The sequence below is a fragment of the Centroberyx affinis genome, unplaced genomic scaffold, assembly GCF_046629955.1.
Source record: "Centroberyx affinis isolate AG114_WGS23_722 - 3 ecotype Tasmania unplaced genomic scaffold, CSIRO-AGI_Caff_v1 ptg003390l_1, whole genome shotgun sequence".
NCBI lineage: Eukaryota > Metazoa > Chordata > Actinopteri > Beryciformes > Berycidae > Centroberyx > Centroberyx affinis.
In genome coordinates, this window is record NW_027281375.1 from 325,021 (window position 1) to 340,809 (window position 15,789).

General features: G+C 43.3%; 1 protein-coding gene across 1 annotated transcript in view; it reads left to right on the top strand.

Annotated features, from left to right (window-relative positions):
- scfd2 (sec1 family domain containing 2) overlaps window positions 1–15,544 on the top strand; it is a 77,161-nt gene extending 61,617 nt beyond the window's left edge. Inside the window, exons 6-9 of the mRNA XM_071539064.1 lie at window positions 3,696–3,841; window positions 9,281–9,415; window positions 13,406–13,525; window positions 15,177–15,544. Of these exons, the coding sequence (XP_071395165.1) occupies window positions 3,696–3,841; window positions 9,281–9,415; window positions 13,406–13,525; window positions 15,177–15,269 (494 nt within the window). The 3' untranslated portion in view covers window positions 15,270–15,544. The remainder of the gene's footprint in view (window positions 1–3,695; window positions 3,842–9,280; window positions 9,416–13,405; window positions 13,526–15,176) is intronic.
- The last annotated feature ends 245 nt before the right edge of the window (window positions 15,545–15,789 follow it).

Here is a 15,789-nt window from a genome sequence, read left to right on the forward strand (position 1 = left end):
GGAATGCTTATTGTTGCTTCCACATTTCTTTTGATTTTGACTGCTGTAGCAGAGAGAAGGAAGCTAAGACACATTGTTTCCCTGTGTTTTCAGGCTTTCTTGTTCTGTTTTCAAAAAAACAAATAGTTGTTCAGTTGTCATGTAATGCTACATGCTAGAGGCAATATATTTTTCATTATGATAGTGGATGGCATCCAGGGTTCTTATGCAGTATGACCCCAATCGGCTACATTAAAAGACAGACAGAATAAAAAGATAGTACTGTACTTTGTAGTAGTGCAGGCTGTAATGACAAATCGCCTAGAACAATACTAACCAATGATTCGAAAATCATTTTAGCCCTACAGTAATGTTAATACAAAGGTGGACACATATACTGTTGGTTGTAACTGTCACAATGTCATTGGCTGGATATTCTTATAATTATGAAGCTTGCTGTGAGTTTCGTCTTTGATCGTCCTTGTACAGGTCTTGACTGACAGCATTAAGTCTTCAACTTGTCTTTGATTTCATCACTTCTCCCTCTGCAGGTCTTTTTTTTTTAATCCTTGTCCAGCTCCACTCATTAGTGATACATTCCTTGTTGGTTCTCTGGTTGGTTAGTTCCACCTTTTAACGTCACAGATTACGTGCACACCCCTCTCTACCAGGACTTCCCAGGTAGCTAATGCTCACCTCCGGCTCCGTTAGACATCGTTAAGAAATCTCTCAATCAACCGTTTCCTGCCTGGCCTCTCATTGATCGCCGTCTCTTTCTCTCTCTCTCTCTCTCTCTCTCTCTCTCTCTCTCTCTCGCTCTCTCTTTCTCTCTCGCTCTCTCTCTCTCTCTCTCTCTTTCTCTCTCTCTCTCCCTTTCTGTCGCGAAGGGTGACGGGATTCAATCTGTAGTGCTGTTGACTGAGTCAGGCCCACATATTACCCTTTAATTTTATAAGTGAGCTGGCAGCTGTTAAAGAGAGTCGTTTCGGGAAGTCAGCCTTTTATTAATCATGTTTTTCGCAGCAGCAAAAGACATTTGTGCTCACACAGGCAGAGCTGTTAGAACAGCATGTACACATTAGTCACTTCCCATTATGTGCATCATCTACTTGACAGTAGATACAATCATATGAAGACAGGTAGATATACAGGAAGACACTTAGTCATGTGCATTATTGCAAGAGAGTTCAGTATGTACATATTTTTGAACACACGTGAATACAGCCAACATATCTATGTGAAAGACATCAGTGTGTGCACTCTGCATGCTCTGTAGTGTCGTTGTGTCGCGTGAGACAGAGCCCAGACTGAGGTGTTCCGCCTCACCAGGCTGGATGTTCCCAGACCGGCACCTGGTCCCGCTCCTGCTCCGGCTCTGTGATACCACGATCAACATCTAAACCACAGATCGCCTCAGGGCCTGCAACCAGCTGCCTGCCACTGCCCCAGACCGAGCCTTAAGGCCTGCACTGTATGCTTTGGCAACAAGTCAACCAGCTCTCTCACGCTACACACACACTCAAACAGCATTACGTCTCTCTTCCTACCTAGCCCCAGCCTTGATTCTCCTCATGGTACACCACCACCATACACACTCCTGTCTTCATAGTCACATGCACATGCATCATACAGAGTAGAGTGTGTTTCAACTGTCCTGTATCTAGTCGTACTGCATATTTGCTTGTTTGTTTTTCCCATTTATAGACTGTAGGCTTCTCTGACAGCACAAATGCTTAGGGACAAACTAGTTTTAGTTTGTTTTTTAGGATGCCTCTCTCCTCTGCGGGCCTCATTGTCTGGAAAGATAAGGCCCACATCCGACTGAGTCTTCACGCTCAACTCCATCAAATAGCCCTGCTGTTTTTGTTAAGAGTTTACCTCTGAGCCGGGGAAGTACAGGAGAGCAGACCACTGGGCCAGACACTTAGGCTTACATTCCTGAAGACAAATACCCGCCAGGCTAAATTTGATATTGTCTATAGGGGAGAGAAAAGGAACTAAGAAAAAAACATCATATAACAGAGATTAAGGCCTGACAAATGTGTATGTTATCTCACTGGGTTGACGCTGAAGTATTCATCGGCAAAGTGCCAAGTAGAATAAATAAATATAAATGCAGTTCAATTTCCAAGTTAGGAGTAACATGTCTCCCCTTAACAATCCATTAATTTATGTTATGGGCAAAATCTGTGTTTGCTCTCAGTGTGCATGAAGGGAGATTTTTATTACATCTCTTGTGAATATTAGGTTTTATCTTGAACACACACATAGGCATATGTCTCTGTCTTTGCTTTCTCCCCAAAGTGGCTATATGGGAGCTATCATGTTCTTACCCATGGTAGCAGAAGTCATGCATAATGTGGTCAATCTAGTCTAATCAATCTAGTTGAAGATTAGGTCCCTGGCATTTCTAATTGCCTTTTACTAAGAGGAGGACATACAGTATTCTGTGTGAGCTGTATATGTATTAGTTTGTTCTGTAGCTGTGGCCATAGCCAGTGTATGGTAGTAGTATTATACAGCAGTTATATCACAGCATGGGACAACAGAACGATGCGAGGGAGCAGACAGCAAGTGGCTCCTGTAGCTTAATCTGCTTATCAGGTTCCTCATTGGGAGGAAGTGGCGGCTTAAAGACCTAGTCAGTCATTGGCCAGGAATATGGAGCTATTCCTTTGCAATACATATATACAGTACTTGCTCCTTATGTAAAAAAAAGTGCCCTGTTATGCAAGTCTGCTTTTTTGGCAGCGTTGATGGTGGAGTCATCAGTGTTCCCATTGCCAGGTGTTGGCCTCTCAGAGACAGCTGTGCTGATATGGTTTTCAGGTTTGCTTTTATATGTTCTTTAATACTGCTGACCTTCTCATTAACCAATGGCAACTGCATTCCTCAGCGGAGCGGGAGGGAGATGCAGGTGCCAACCGACCTACTTCACCAGCAGTACTGTAAGCTGGGCCCGGCTAACATCCTCTATCCCTGCTTCTCTCTCTCTCTCTCTCTCTCTCTCTCTCTCTCTCTCTCTCTCTCTCTCTCTCTCTCTCTCTCTCTCTCTCTCTCTCTCTCCCTCTCTCTCTCTCTCATGCTGCGTCATTTTGGGTTTATTTCACAGCAAGTCTTTGCCACCCTAGGCACTTCTTAAGAAAGGAGGGAACATTAGCTTTTGATTAGACAGCAGCGCTTTCTCCTCGAATAAAGGAGCTCTTGTCCTCTTCCTCCCATGCCTCTACCAGCGATAATTGGGTCAAATATACACCCAGCTGAGAAAAGTAGTTGCAAACAACAACACATGTTTTGTCTTACAGCCCTTTTTTTTTGCAGACATGAATATTTTTTTGCATGTGTTAGCTATCATCTCAGGTCATATTTTCGTCAATGGGTGTTTTTGATTTGCTGCACACAAAGAGAAGCATAATTGTAGCAATGCCTTTTCACAAGTGCCTGCAATTGCTCTTACAGGTTCTCCACTACAACACACTTGACATTATACATACAGCATATTGTTATATAACCTTTTTTTGTATTTGGCATTTATTTGGCATTTCTTTAGTTATCAATAGTGAAGACACATAAGACCTCTCTGCTCTGCTCTCTTCACTGTTCTGCCGCTCTACGATAGTATGAGCACAGCACAGGAGGTCAGTATGACCTCCTGTGCTGTGTATGTACTGAGTGTAATCCTTGTCCCTGTGTGTGTGCGTGTGTGTGTGTGTTAGGTTGTACAAGCCCTGAGGAGCTGAGCACTGAGCGAGCCCACTCTGCTGTGGAGGAGGTGTTCGAGACCCTCCGAGGCTTGAGCCACGCCAGAGAGCACCTCAAGCAACTGCGCTCCGTCTACACCGCCAGTGATGGAGTTCACCAGGTCTAACACACACACACACACACACACAAACACACACACACACAGGCTGTCATCACCAAGACACACTTTTCCTCTGGCAAGTCCACAATGTCCGCTGTTTGATCTCCTCAATCCTGTTAGCAGAGACACACACATTGGCTGTGATCACCACAACATGTCAGTTAGAGCTGAACAATTAATTGAAGAAAGGTCTAAATCGCAATATGAATTTATGCAATTTCCACATTGCAGAGGCTGCAATTAATTGCTTAAGAGAGAGGGGCGTCCAAATTGGTGTTTTAGAGCTGCAGGTAATCTTTGGTTCATGAATAAAGTACAATATTGGTGAAAACCTTTCATCATATTCAAACTCAGTAAATCCTGCACACTGACATATATATATACCTGATGATGTGAATTGTAGTTTAAATCGCAATTGCAATATTCTTTCACACAAATAATCACAATTAGATTTTTTTGTCAGTATCATTCAGCCCTAATGTCAGTATTTCCCATGAGAAAAGCATAACATTTTATCATGCTGCTCATGCGGTGCTAACACAGGGAGAGGCTCAGAGCAGGCAACCTTGATCCCACACTCCTTTTGTCCTCCATTGCCGTTGTGTCACACAGTCATACAGTGCAGGCAAGGAGCCGTCCGCATCACCGTCAGAGCCACCTCATAACATTCCCAAGCCTCTGAGCTTATGTAACGCGGGCGGTCCTTTCTGTGCATTTGATTACTTTGTCCTCATGAAAGGCTCTCAGCTTCTCTCCGGCACATTCATCAGTGGTGGAACAGCTTCGCCGACGCTGTCCTTCAGGCTGATTGGATGGCTGATGAGAGGATGAAGATAATGCAGTGGCAGGAAGAGAAAGTTTAGTGAGTGTAAACAGTCTAGAGGCGCCCGGTCAGAGATCATCGATGACACTTCTCATGTCAACAAAAAAAAAAACAATCAGCCAAGGACACATGCATAGATGTGATGTGATATTTTTGAGCAGCAGGACTTGAGAGGGAACAAAATGAATGTTGAATGTTTTTTTTTTCTCCAGTTCTTATATAATTCAGTTATTCATTCATCGTCATGAGGTGCAAGGCCCCGTCGTCAATAAGAGATCAAGTATTGACCCAGAGAAAGAGAAAACTTATTTGAAAATGTATTAAGTTGTTGCAGCAGCAGCAGAAAAAGTGAACAAATCCCCTTCAGTGAGCCTCTCTTTACCGATTCCACTTCATACATGTTAAATAATCAAGACATGAAGTGTAGCCGGAACGGTAAAATACTATTGAGTGATCACATTCAGCCACTTCGCATTCAGCAATATAATTCTTAACTCTGTGCAGCTGTGAGATTCATCATAAATGCAGATTAAGTACATGTTCACCAAAAAAACAAATACTCTATGAACTGGGGTCGCATAAACAAGGCCAGGAAATGTGAGTGGACTAAGCAAGTTGAGGTTAGAGCTTAAGTGCTAAGTGTCTAAGAAGATTCTTAGCTCAATCTGCCTGCTTTTACCATGTCATGTGTTTGCATGTTCGCATTAGATTTACCTACATGATATCAAGCAAACAAGCTTGAAAATGTTGAGTTGAATATTAATTGAATGGCAAAGTACCAGGTATTGCCCTTTACTTGTCAGAATGTGTGTATGTCTGTGACCGTGACTGTGTGTGTGTGTGTGTGTGTGTGTGTGTGCGTGTGCGTGTGTGTAGCATTGCATTTCAGTCAGGACAGAACTTTCTGTCTCTGTTCCTGTTGAGTTATGAATATGGTTTCATGTAAAAGGAGAACAGCATGATATCTGCCAGCTACTGTCTGTTCTTGAGAGAAACACTTCGCCCTCAGCCTTTCTCAGCATGCGTCACTTTCACAAATGAAGCTGATATCTGTGGGGTCAAGGTGTCTTCCGTTCATTGAAGCTTTCCCTGAAGACCTCCTCAGGTTCAGCCGAAGTGAATAAGCGAGAGGTTTTGACTTGGGTGTTTTTTTACTCCTAGTCATTTAAGATGCTGGTGTTTTCTCTCACACAGCATGAAACAAGACCCTGTCAAACACTATAAGCATTGCCAGTCTCTGGTTTTCCAGCACTTTGGCACACTGCTTGGTTACACACACACACACACAAGCACATCCAATACAAAAGGCATGTTGACCCAGACTGACACAGATTCATACGCACAACGAGTTTGTCTTAAGCATCAACAGTCACAACATTCTCTCTCTCTTTCTCTCTTTCTCTCTCTCTCTCTCTCTCTCTCTCTCTCAATTTCAATTTCAGCTTGCTTTATTGGAGTGAAATGTAAACACATTTGTGTTGCCAAAGCATACAGAGGGGATAATACAGAAAGAGAGTGGTAATAACAGCAACTTAACAATAACAGTTTCTCTCTCTCTCTCTCTCTGACACACACACTAACACACAACACTGGATACTAAACAGATAGGCCATGCCTGACTATGCATTGGGAGGCCCAGGTCCTTGGAAGTGTGTGTGTGTGTGTGTGTGTGTGTGTATGTGTGTGTGTTAGAGAGAGAGGAGAACATTGCGTGACTTTAAGCTCAGAATTGTCTCCTTCAGCAGAACACAGTGTCACGCTGTGTGACACTCTGTGCCTTGGTGCATGGTTGTGTGTGTGTGTGTGTGTGTGTGTGTGTGTGTGTGTGTGTGTGCACACATCCATGCCTGTGTGAGTAACAGAGAGTGAGGGAGACAAAGCATGACCATATGTTTTCATCCCTGCATGTTTGTATGAGTACCACTGAGCACTGTGTACCATTATCATCAAGTGTGGGCAGTTAGCAGTATATTATGAAATCAGAATATCAAATCAGAATATATCATGTGTTTTTTGGCTCCAGGGGATATCATTTATAATTTACTGTGATCAGAATTAATCAGAAGAACAGACAGCAGCGCTTGTATGCCTTCAGTATCATATGAATACTGCTTGTATCTGCATGGACATTTCATGAGCACATTTCATGCTGTGAATTAACTGAGGGCTGCTGCATTTCCTGGAATGGGCAGATCAATGAAATCACGCTGACAGACTTGAGTCTTCCCCAGAAGAGAGACAAGGCGACTGCAGGAATCCCCTGGTATCTATTGAGCTTAGCGTCTCTTGATTGAAAAACCCGGGGGGAAATTGATACCTGTGTATGAGCGTGTGTGTGCACATGTTTGTGTATGCAGAGGAATATGGAAGCGTGCCGGCATAATCATATGACTAATTCTGACGCTGATGTGGGTGTTTGTGGTGTTGATTTAATAAGGTTGCTTTTAGCTTTGAGTGCATTTAAAACAGATGAAAATGGAGTGTGCGTGCTTGTGAGTAGGACTGCTCTGTGTGTGTGTGTGTATGTGTGTGTGTGTGTGTGTGTGTGTGTGCGTGTGTGTGTGTGCGTGTTTTTAGCCGGAGGTGAATCATTAAAGTGTTTACTCCCAGCTTAGTTTGTGCGAGCTGACCCATGCTGCAGAGGCATGGTGGCTGTGCTGAATGTTAGTTTATATAATTCATCACTTATATAACATGGGAGGCAGGCTTCCCCCGGGCCTAATTTGGCTGCTGCTCGGAGACTAGAGGGGTGGAAGACTAGAGGGGTGGGAGACTAGAGGGGTGGGAGACTAGAGGGGTGGGAGACCAGAGGGGTGGGAGACTAGAGGGGTGGGAGACTAGAGGGGTAGGAGGCTGAGGGGCCCTCCAGATCGGGATGGTCCTCACTGATCATGTCAGGGGTGAGAGGATGGATGCCTGTAGGCAGGAATACCTGGATGCGTGATCATTTGGACAGTGGTATGTGGGAGTCTCTGGTGTGTGTGTGTCACGCACACACACAAATGGTGCATAATGTGTTAAATACCTAAGTAACTCATGACCAACAGTCTATTCTCCCTTCGTACAGGAGGAGAGAACAGGAGAAGCCAAGACAGTCAATGTTCGTCAATGTTCATGTCATACAGTGTCGATGAGGCTTTTAGTTGAAGTGTGTGGGTGGGCATGTGTGTGTGTGTGTGTGTGTGTGTGTGTGTGTGTTAGTGTAGGTGTGTTTCACACTTGAAAATAGGTTGGGTAGGTGGGGTTTTTGAGTATGTGGATGTTACTTTGGCAATATTCAAAAGAGAGGTGTGTGTATGTGACGTTTCACTTTTTTTTTTTCATTTATGTTTCATAAATAAAGTTTGACTTGACTTGATTTGAATTGACTTTCTCTTTCGTCTTTGTATTTTATGTGAAGGGGATGTTGGTGTGTGTGCGTGAGTGCGGAGGTTAAATTCATTAAAGAAAATATCCAGCATTCAAGTATTGGAAAATATTCAGCCTCTCTATTTTGAGAGTTCAAGGTATTCACATAAAGTTCTGCCAAGTCTTATCTGGGTCTTTATTATTCTCTCAGACATCAAACTTCACTCCTGTGAAAAAATCTGCCTTGAATTCTTGATCTGGTTGCGTTGAGGTCTATAAATGGTACGCTGTGTACTGGGTAGCTGGGCAGAAAAAGCTGCCTCCCTGTTACTGTTATAGAGCTATGTTTTTCATGAAATACCCTTTAAGAATATCAAGATATTTGTGAGGCTTTAGTTGAGATTCTGGAGTTTGATTTCCTTCAAGGACATCTCATTGAAACGTCTTAACCTGCTCTGACGAGGCAGGCCAAGCTTTTCACTGTAAAAACTAATGAAATGTTGTGCTTGTGAAAGCGAGGCAGCTCGTTCCTATGGAGAAGTCATCTTGGAGCGTTTGAGTGTTTTGGAGAGGCAGGTCAGGTCATATCATGGTGACAATGTGTTCATGTTCATCACACAGTCCTGAATGGACCTTGCAATACTGTGCACCATGAATTAGTCATAGGAAAAATAAGTTTCTCATCAGCGCATCAAACACAAACACTCAACCACTTCAACTAGCCCAAAAACAAGTTAGAATATCACTGAATTTTCTCTCTGTACAGTGCCATTGCCAGAATTAAATTCAACAAGGAAAAGATGACTGTGACATTAGCTAGAATTATTTCTAGCTAATTATTTGAGGGAAAGATGTGTTCACAAATACTGATAGGACTACCCAAGACCATAAAACCGGCATATGTTGATTCCTGAATTGAGCGGTTTTCCCCTTTTGGCAGTAAACAAAACACTTGTATAAAATAGGCCGAAGTGCTATTTTCAGCCATGTTCAGCAGTGTAGAGTGTTTTTTGACAGGAATGTATCAGCGGTCCATTTATAACTCTTCTGTCTCCCACACCAGCAGCCATTCACAAACACATGGAGAGGCTTAATGGAGGGTACTCACAAACTCTACTGATTCCCTCATTCACCATATCATTTTCACACATTATGCATCCCTACACGTTGGTATATAAATAAAACAATGGTGGCCTTGCTGGCATGTTGTGTCTTACCTGTCCTGTTTGTGTGTGTGTTGTTCGGTGTTGTGTTTTTGTGTTTTCCAGGCGACATACCGTCCTTTCCTGCGGCAGATCCTGGAGGAAGTCTTCCACCCCGACAGACTTGAATGTCCCGACATAGAGCACATGTCTGGAGGCCTCACAGACCTGCTGAAGACTGGCTTCAGCATGTTCATGAAGGTCAGACCCTGCTCACGTACACACCAGTGTTGTCAAGACCATCTTAGTCGAGACCAAGACAAGACCGAGAGCAAAAGTGGTTGAGACTAAGTTTAAGACAAGTAACATTATGCAGACCTTTTGATGTAGCTATATCAGTAATTAAATACAATAACATTCATCTATTTTCAACTCAACATGAGGCCTTAGTATAGAACATCCACAGTGACTAAAGGGAAATAATTTTTGCTCATTGAGTTTTTCTAATTACTTACATCATCTATTTACCATATAAAAGAGGGCAGCTGATAATAGAAGTGTCTAAAATGCAATGTAGCCATAAATATGGCTAGTGTTTGTGTGTGTGTGTGTGTGTGTGTGTGTGTGTGTGTGTGTGTGTGTGTGTGTGTGTGTGTGTGCATATGCTTGTCATGATGGATGATGTTTGATGTTTGTTCCTCAGAGAGAAATTTATGGCCAAGCAGCTAACGTTAGACATTTGTTAACCATATTTGTGGTCCCTTTCAATGTGCCGGGAGAAACTAGATTATGTCCTGGCAGTTTCTGGGATTGCTTGCATAACCAGCACACGGCCGTGTGTTTTTTCTTCACGCCATGAATAAACTCTCTGTGGTTTAAATATCTGAATTGGATGATTGCCGATGCAGCCAACATGTTGCTGATCAGCTTCGCACACAGTTCTCACTGAAGGCAGCAGCGGCAGTCAGAACACAACTGATGAGGAGCTGATGGGGGTTTTGTTGTTTTGTTCTATAAATAATGCACTCATTGGGGGAAAAAGGAAATCTGTAATGGTCTACTGTCTGCATATAAAATGAGTGTTGTTTATTTATTATCAACTTAATTTCACTAAATACAAATTAGAGAAATTTGAGACCAGTGCCTGAGACCAAGACAAATTAGGTCCAAGACTGAGATCAAGTGATGCTGGTCTCTAGCTACAACACTGATACACACACATACACATTACACACACACACACACACACACACACACACACACACCCACCCAAGTGATATCGTCTGCTCTGTCACATCCACCTAACCTCACTTTTGCCAACTACCCACTGTGGGAAATGAAGTGCCTGCTTCCAAATCTTGAACCTGACCTGATTTGGCAATTTGCTGAGTATGCTTCCCACATCTGCACATATTCTAGGTTTACCATAAGTAGGCTAATTGGAAAATTGGAAGTCCTGTCATGCGGCTGTCAGGAATATTTTACAAACATCAAAGGCAGCAATGGTTAAGTTCTATTTTCTCTTCTCCAGCCAGAGTTCCTCCCTCAGAGACAGAGATGTTTGATTCTGATGAACATCCCTGCTTATTATGATCAACAAATGAGCAACAGTCTTAACATTCCAGTCAGTCTGTACTGTGAGCATCAGCGCACACTTAATTGGAAAGTCATCAGGCAGCACAAGTACTGATTCTGCAGCCAGGAGCTGATAGACAACAGATTAAACATCTTCATAAACAAAATAGGCTTTCATGTCGTGGAGAGCTTACATCAGGGAGTATATTGTCAGAGAGAAATTACTGATTTCTAAAATAGATAAATGCACCCTTTGCACAGGGATGACCTTTTATAATTTATCATCTCAAAGGATTATTAGTTAAGATGAAGCTGTGTGGGCAGCGATGGCCTAAAGGTTAGAGAGGCGGCATTGTGACCCTAGGAGTTGTGAGTGTGTGTTACTGTATGAATGTGAAGCAGGGTGTTGCTGAACATGAGCAGCAATTTTCCCTGGATGAATGAAGGCATCAGTCTTCACAACATGAGCAACTTCACTCTCATAGTTTTTATGCATACAGTCATGCATATGGAGATGGACAGGTCAAAACAGATAGATAGATAGATAGATAGATAGATAGATAGATAGATAGATAGATAGATAGATAGATAGATAGAGATGAGAGGAGCAAACATTAGTACTTGTTGCCAAATTCATTTAATCTTCTTATGACCTCAGAAATAATATTTAACTATTACACTATTCATAACATATTATTATTTTTCACTATGAATTTGTCTTGTATCGACTTAACTTAGTGCATAGAAAATTTTTATGAAGTATCTTTTGTATCCAGTGAGTTTCTGTAACTGGAGAGAGAGGGACTTGAAGCTGAGGGATATTGCGATTTTGGCCAGACATTTTTGTCCGACAGAAATGGAGTTCTGGGCTTGTGGGTAATGTATATCCACCACAGAGCAGATCACTATCAGCGGTCTGATTATCCCACATCTGGGTCTGCTTAAAGTGATGATTACCCTGGAGGAAGAATTACACTGGTTGTGTAACCATGGCCTGGTTTTACACAAATTAAGAATCTTGGCCCACAAACCACCAACTCAGACAGGCTAGGCCTTTACTATAAACCTGACACTGGATATTTCTATAGTAGCGTAGTGCACACCCTATATGCAATAAAAACACCCCAGTAAAAGTTCTATTTTTAACCACAGAACCTCCAGTGTACCCCAGAGTTTGTATCATAAAACTTTCTGTAGCCTACAGTCTGGGTTAAGACCCACCAAGAGCCTCTACCGCTGTTCCTTGGTCAACTTGAACTGTCTGTAACCAAATTGTGTGTTTGTGTGTGTGTGTGTGTGTGCCTGGTGTCCCATGTTCAGTCTTTGTTGAGACAGACCTCCCGTTGTACAGGCTCCCCCGGCTCCTTCAAAACCTCATTCAGCTGCAGTCTGACAAAGGCAACTCTCTGCCAGCGCCTTGCTTTTTTAGAACATACGCAGAGGAAATGAGTGGGTGGTGTCGCTAAGTCTGTGCTTGTCCTCTGTGCCGTCAGGAAATCAAATAATGTTCTCCTCTCTTCTCTTGATGTTTTATTCCACATCTCCTCACTACATCTCTCCCACTGACCCCTCCCTCCCTGGCTATCCCATGGCAATGCACATGATTCAGACACTGAGGGATGCTGCGTGTTTGCAGGCAGGAAGCTGCTTGCACATGGCGATGCTGTGTCTGCGATGCCGTGAGGTGCCACTTAGTCTTGGGGTGTGAGTGCAGCAGGTGGGCCCTGCACTCAGACGCACACACCCACAGAGACACACATAGCATGTAGACAAGGGATGAACAGACCTACCCATTTTACCCCATCATGTTCCCAACCACAAATCCACTCACTCGATTAATGCACTCTCATACATTTACTAAACGTATTCGTATGTACATGTAAACTCTACACAGAAACAAACCGGCATACACAAAAAATATCGAGCAGTATACAGTGAGGAACACTCACTTTCAGAGAACCACACGTTGAGTCATGCCTGACACACGCCACCTCTGCCTGCTGCCACTTCACGTGTTCAGCCACCCTGTTTCAGTTCCGCCCCCTGCAGCTCTGATTGCTTGGTTAGCATTCACAGCCTGCAGATGTGTGCTGACCGCTGCTGCCCAGCCAATAGCACACAGCCATTACTCCCCAACAGCCAATCACACACAGCAGGCACACCAGACCTCCTGCTCATCCTCATGTTAGAATACATCTGTGAATGTCATAGTAATGATCACGTAGTGGTTTTTGCATTAACGGCGCGCGTTTGTGTCTGTGTCTGTGTCTGTGTCTGTGAGTGCCTCCTATGCAGGTGATGTGGGATGCATGTTTGTGTGAGTGTGTGTATGTGTGTGTTTTTGTGTGAGTGTGCGCATACACGCGTGCATATGTACATGTCCACGTGTCGGCTATCATAACGCCAGAGTGAGAAGACATCCTCCTGGGAGTTTTGTTTTCAGTGGAAGCGACCTGTGTTGTGGTAGAGTCGACTCTCATCAGTATCACTGCAGTATCGCAGGTGTCCAGCTGGGCGGTGATTCAACAACAAGAGACACAGAGAGAGCGACAGATGATCACATAAAGGGGGAAAGATGAAGCGCAGTTGTTTCCCATGTACCATTCTATAACAGGAATCTGATTCAGACGGCCTAAAAATACATTAACCAATCACAGTGCCCCATCTTAATTCCAGGTGAGTCGCCCGCACCCCAGCGACAACCCTCTGCTCTTCCTCTTCCTGGTCGGCGGGGTCACGCCCTCAGAGCTGCGACTCGTCAAAGAGATCGTCTCCGCCCACAAACCAGGAACCCAGGTGAGTAGTTGATAGTCACGAAGCAGCTAAAACCTACCAGGGGAATGGAGTATGTAAGTATTTGCACAATCATGGTTGCATTCCCTACTTGCAGTTGCATTCCCTCATCAAGAGTTTGAAGCCTGATTCAACTTTGTCCAGGTTTTCTATGTTTTCTATCATGTTCAGCTCCACTTCAGCCACCCTCACACATGCCTCTCATTCCTCCAATACAAAATATACATTAAAAAAAACCTGCAAATCCTAAACACAAGGATTATTGCTAAATGTGTCAGGGAGCCAATAGATAATCATAGACAATAGATAGTCATCATCATAATTGAGAATCACAAGGAATTATGACTATGATGATCTATTAAGCACCGGCACACTGTCTACTTCACTTGTAATTATATTGATTTTATTCGGAATGTTTCGGTACAAAGGCCTTCTTCAGGTTAAAATTACAATGCAGTACAGTACAAAAACAGTGAAAATATAAAAAAAAAAAACATTCATTTTTCCCTGACAGTGCATAACTGTAAAAACTCTCTCTATCCATTAAGAATCAGATGTTAATGGATCAAAGGAGAGGAGAGGCTAGGTGTTTCTATGGTCTATTAAAATACAACCCTCGGCTCTTTCTTGGACTTAGCCGTCCACCATGGGGAAAATGTCAAACTGGGCCCTGGGTCCCTTATAGCCTGGCAGAGAACGTAACAACTGACTGATCAAACGTATACACTGACCTACATACTGAGTTGGCGCAGATCAGGTGTAGAGGTGAGAGCGTCATCTGATCTCTGCCACACGTTTACACAGTAATTGCATACATGTGCTGTTGTGTCTGTCTGCCTGTGTTTTCTGTGGTGTGAGTGCTGATTACATATGCAGTCCACAGTCAGATGCAAAACATGCAGATGAATGTGTATGTGCTGTGTGTGCGAGAGAGAGAGAAAGAGAGAGGGAGTGCGAGAAGGGGGAAGAGAGAGATCAGACTGGGTACTGTATAATCTGAGGCTGTGTTAATAAAAAGGCATAGAGATGGAAGCCAGAGGCAATGAAAGGCCTGGCCGGGATCAAAGCCTACCATCTGTAATCAGAAAAACAAGAATAAAGACAAGCTTGTGTAATATCCTGCCGGCCCACACACAAACTGACCTCGGCACACACACTCTGACCTCAGCCCACACACACACACACAGACACACTACTCACAAGTACACACGGCCTACATACTCGCCTATCTGTATGCGTGTGTGTGTATGTGTTGGTGGCTGAGGCTATCTGCTCTGACCTGTAAAGCAGATGTTCATAAACTTTGACAGTCTGAACGAAAATTGCTACATTTTAGTCTTGCACTTGGACCAAGTTTCACTGAACCATACTTGCCTTACCACTACAAACAGGTCGATGGCCTGACCCAGCATTAAGGAAACACTGCTACAGAGGAACAGAGAACTTCTCTATTGTACAGCATTATTAGATTACTGTAGTCCTCATTCAAATGAAGGCAGATTACTGTTGTTTATTAGCATCTGATTCAGGCACATTTTGTCCACTCTTAATTTCCATTACTCACCCTGACATTTATGTGTGCTTCGTTTATCAGTGTTGCCTTGCACAGAATGACCTAATTTAACTGTTATGATGCTGTTTTGCTCTGCCCCAGGTTCTGGTTCTCTCCACCAGATTGCTGAGACCAACAGATATTCCCGAGCTGCTCTTCACCACCCAACGACTGGTGCCTGATATCGGTGTGTGAGCGCAACACTGGAAACGCACATGCACACGTGCGAGCGCACACGCTCATCACACATCTCATAACCTCTTAGGGTGTGGGTAATGACATGCTCTGGTGGTGGGAGGTTCGGGAAATCATTTACAAATTAAGATACACTTAACGCTTTAGAAGCATTCCTATGTGTGTACTTTGTTTTTTGTTTTGTGGGATTGATTGATTGTTTTCCTCTAAACTAAAGTGTAAAGTAAATGTATAAAAGGGATATTTTCCTTGGAAACAGTCAAGAAAATGTTTTAGGTGCTGTTTACATCAAATGTTAATACAAAAAATAAACTTTTCAGACACATTCATGTGAGCCAGTATGTTTTTTTCTGAGCAGAAATGTCAGACTGAGTTGTTAGGCTGTTTTGGCTGGGATGTGCTAATGGTCTGTCATATGTGTGAACTCATTACAAGTGAAGGTGTGAAGAGAGGAAGGCCTGCTGTTGTTGAAGCGCAGTCTCGAGCGCACTTGGAGTGTAGAGAATACACACTCTCTGCT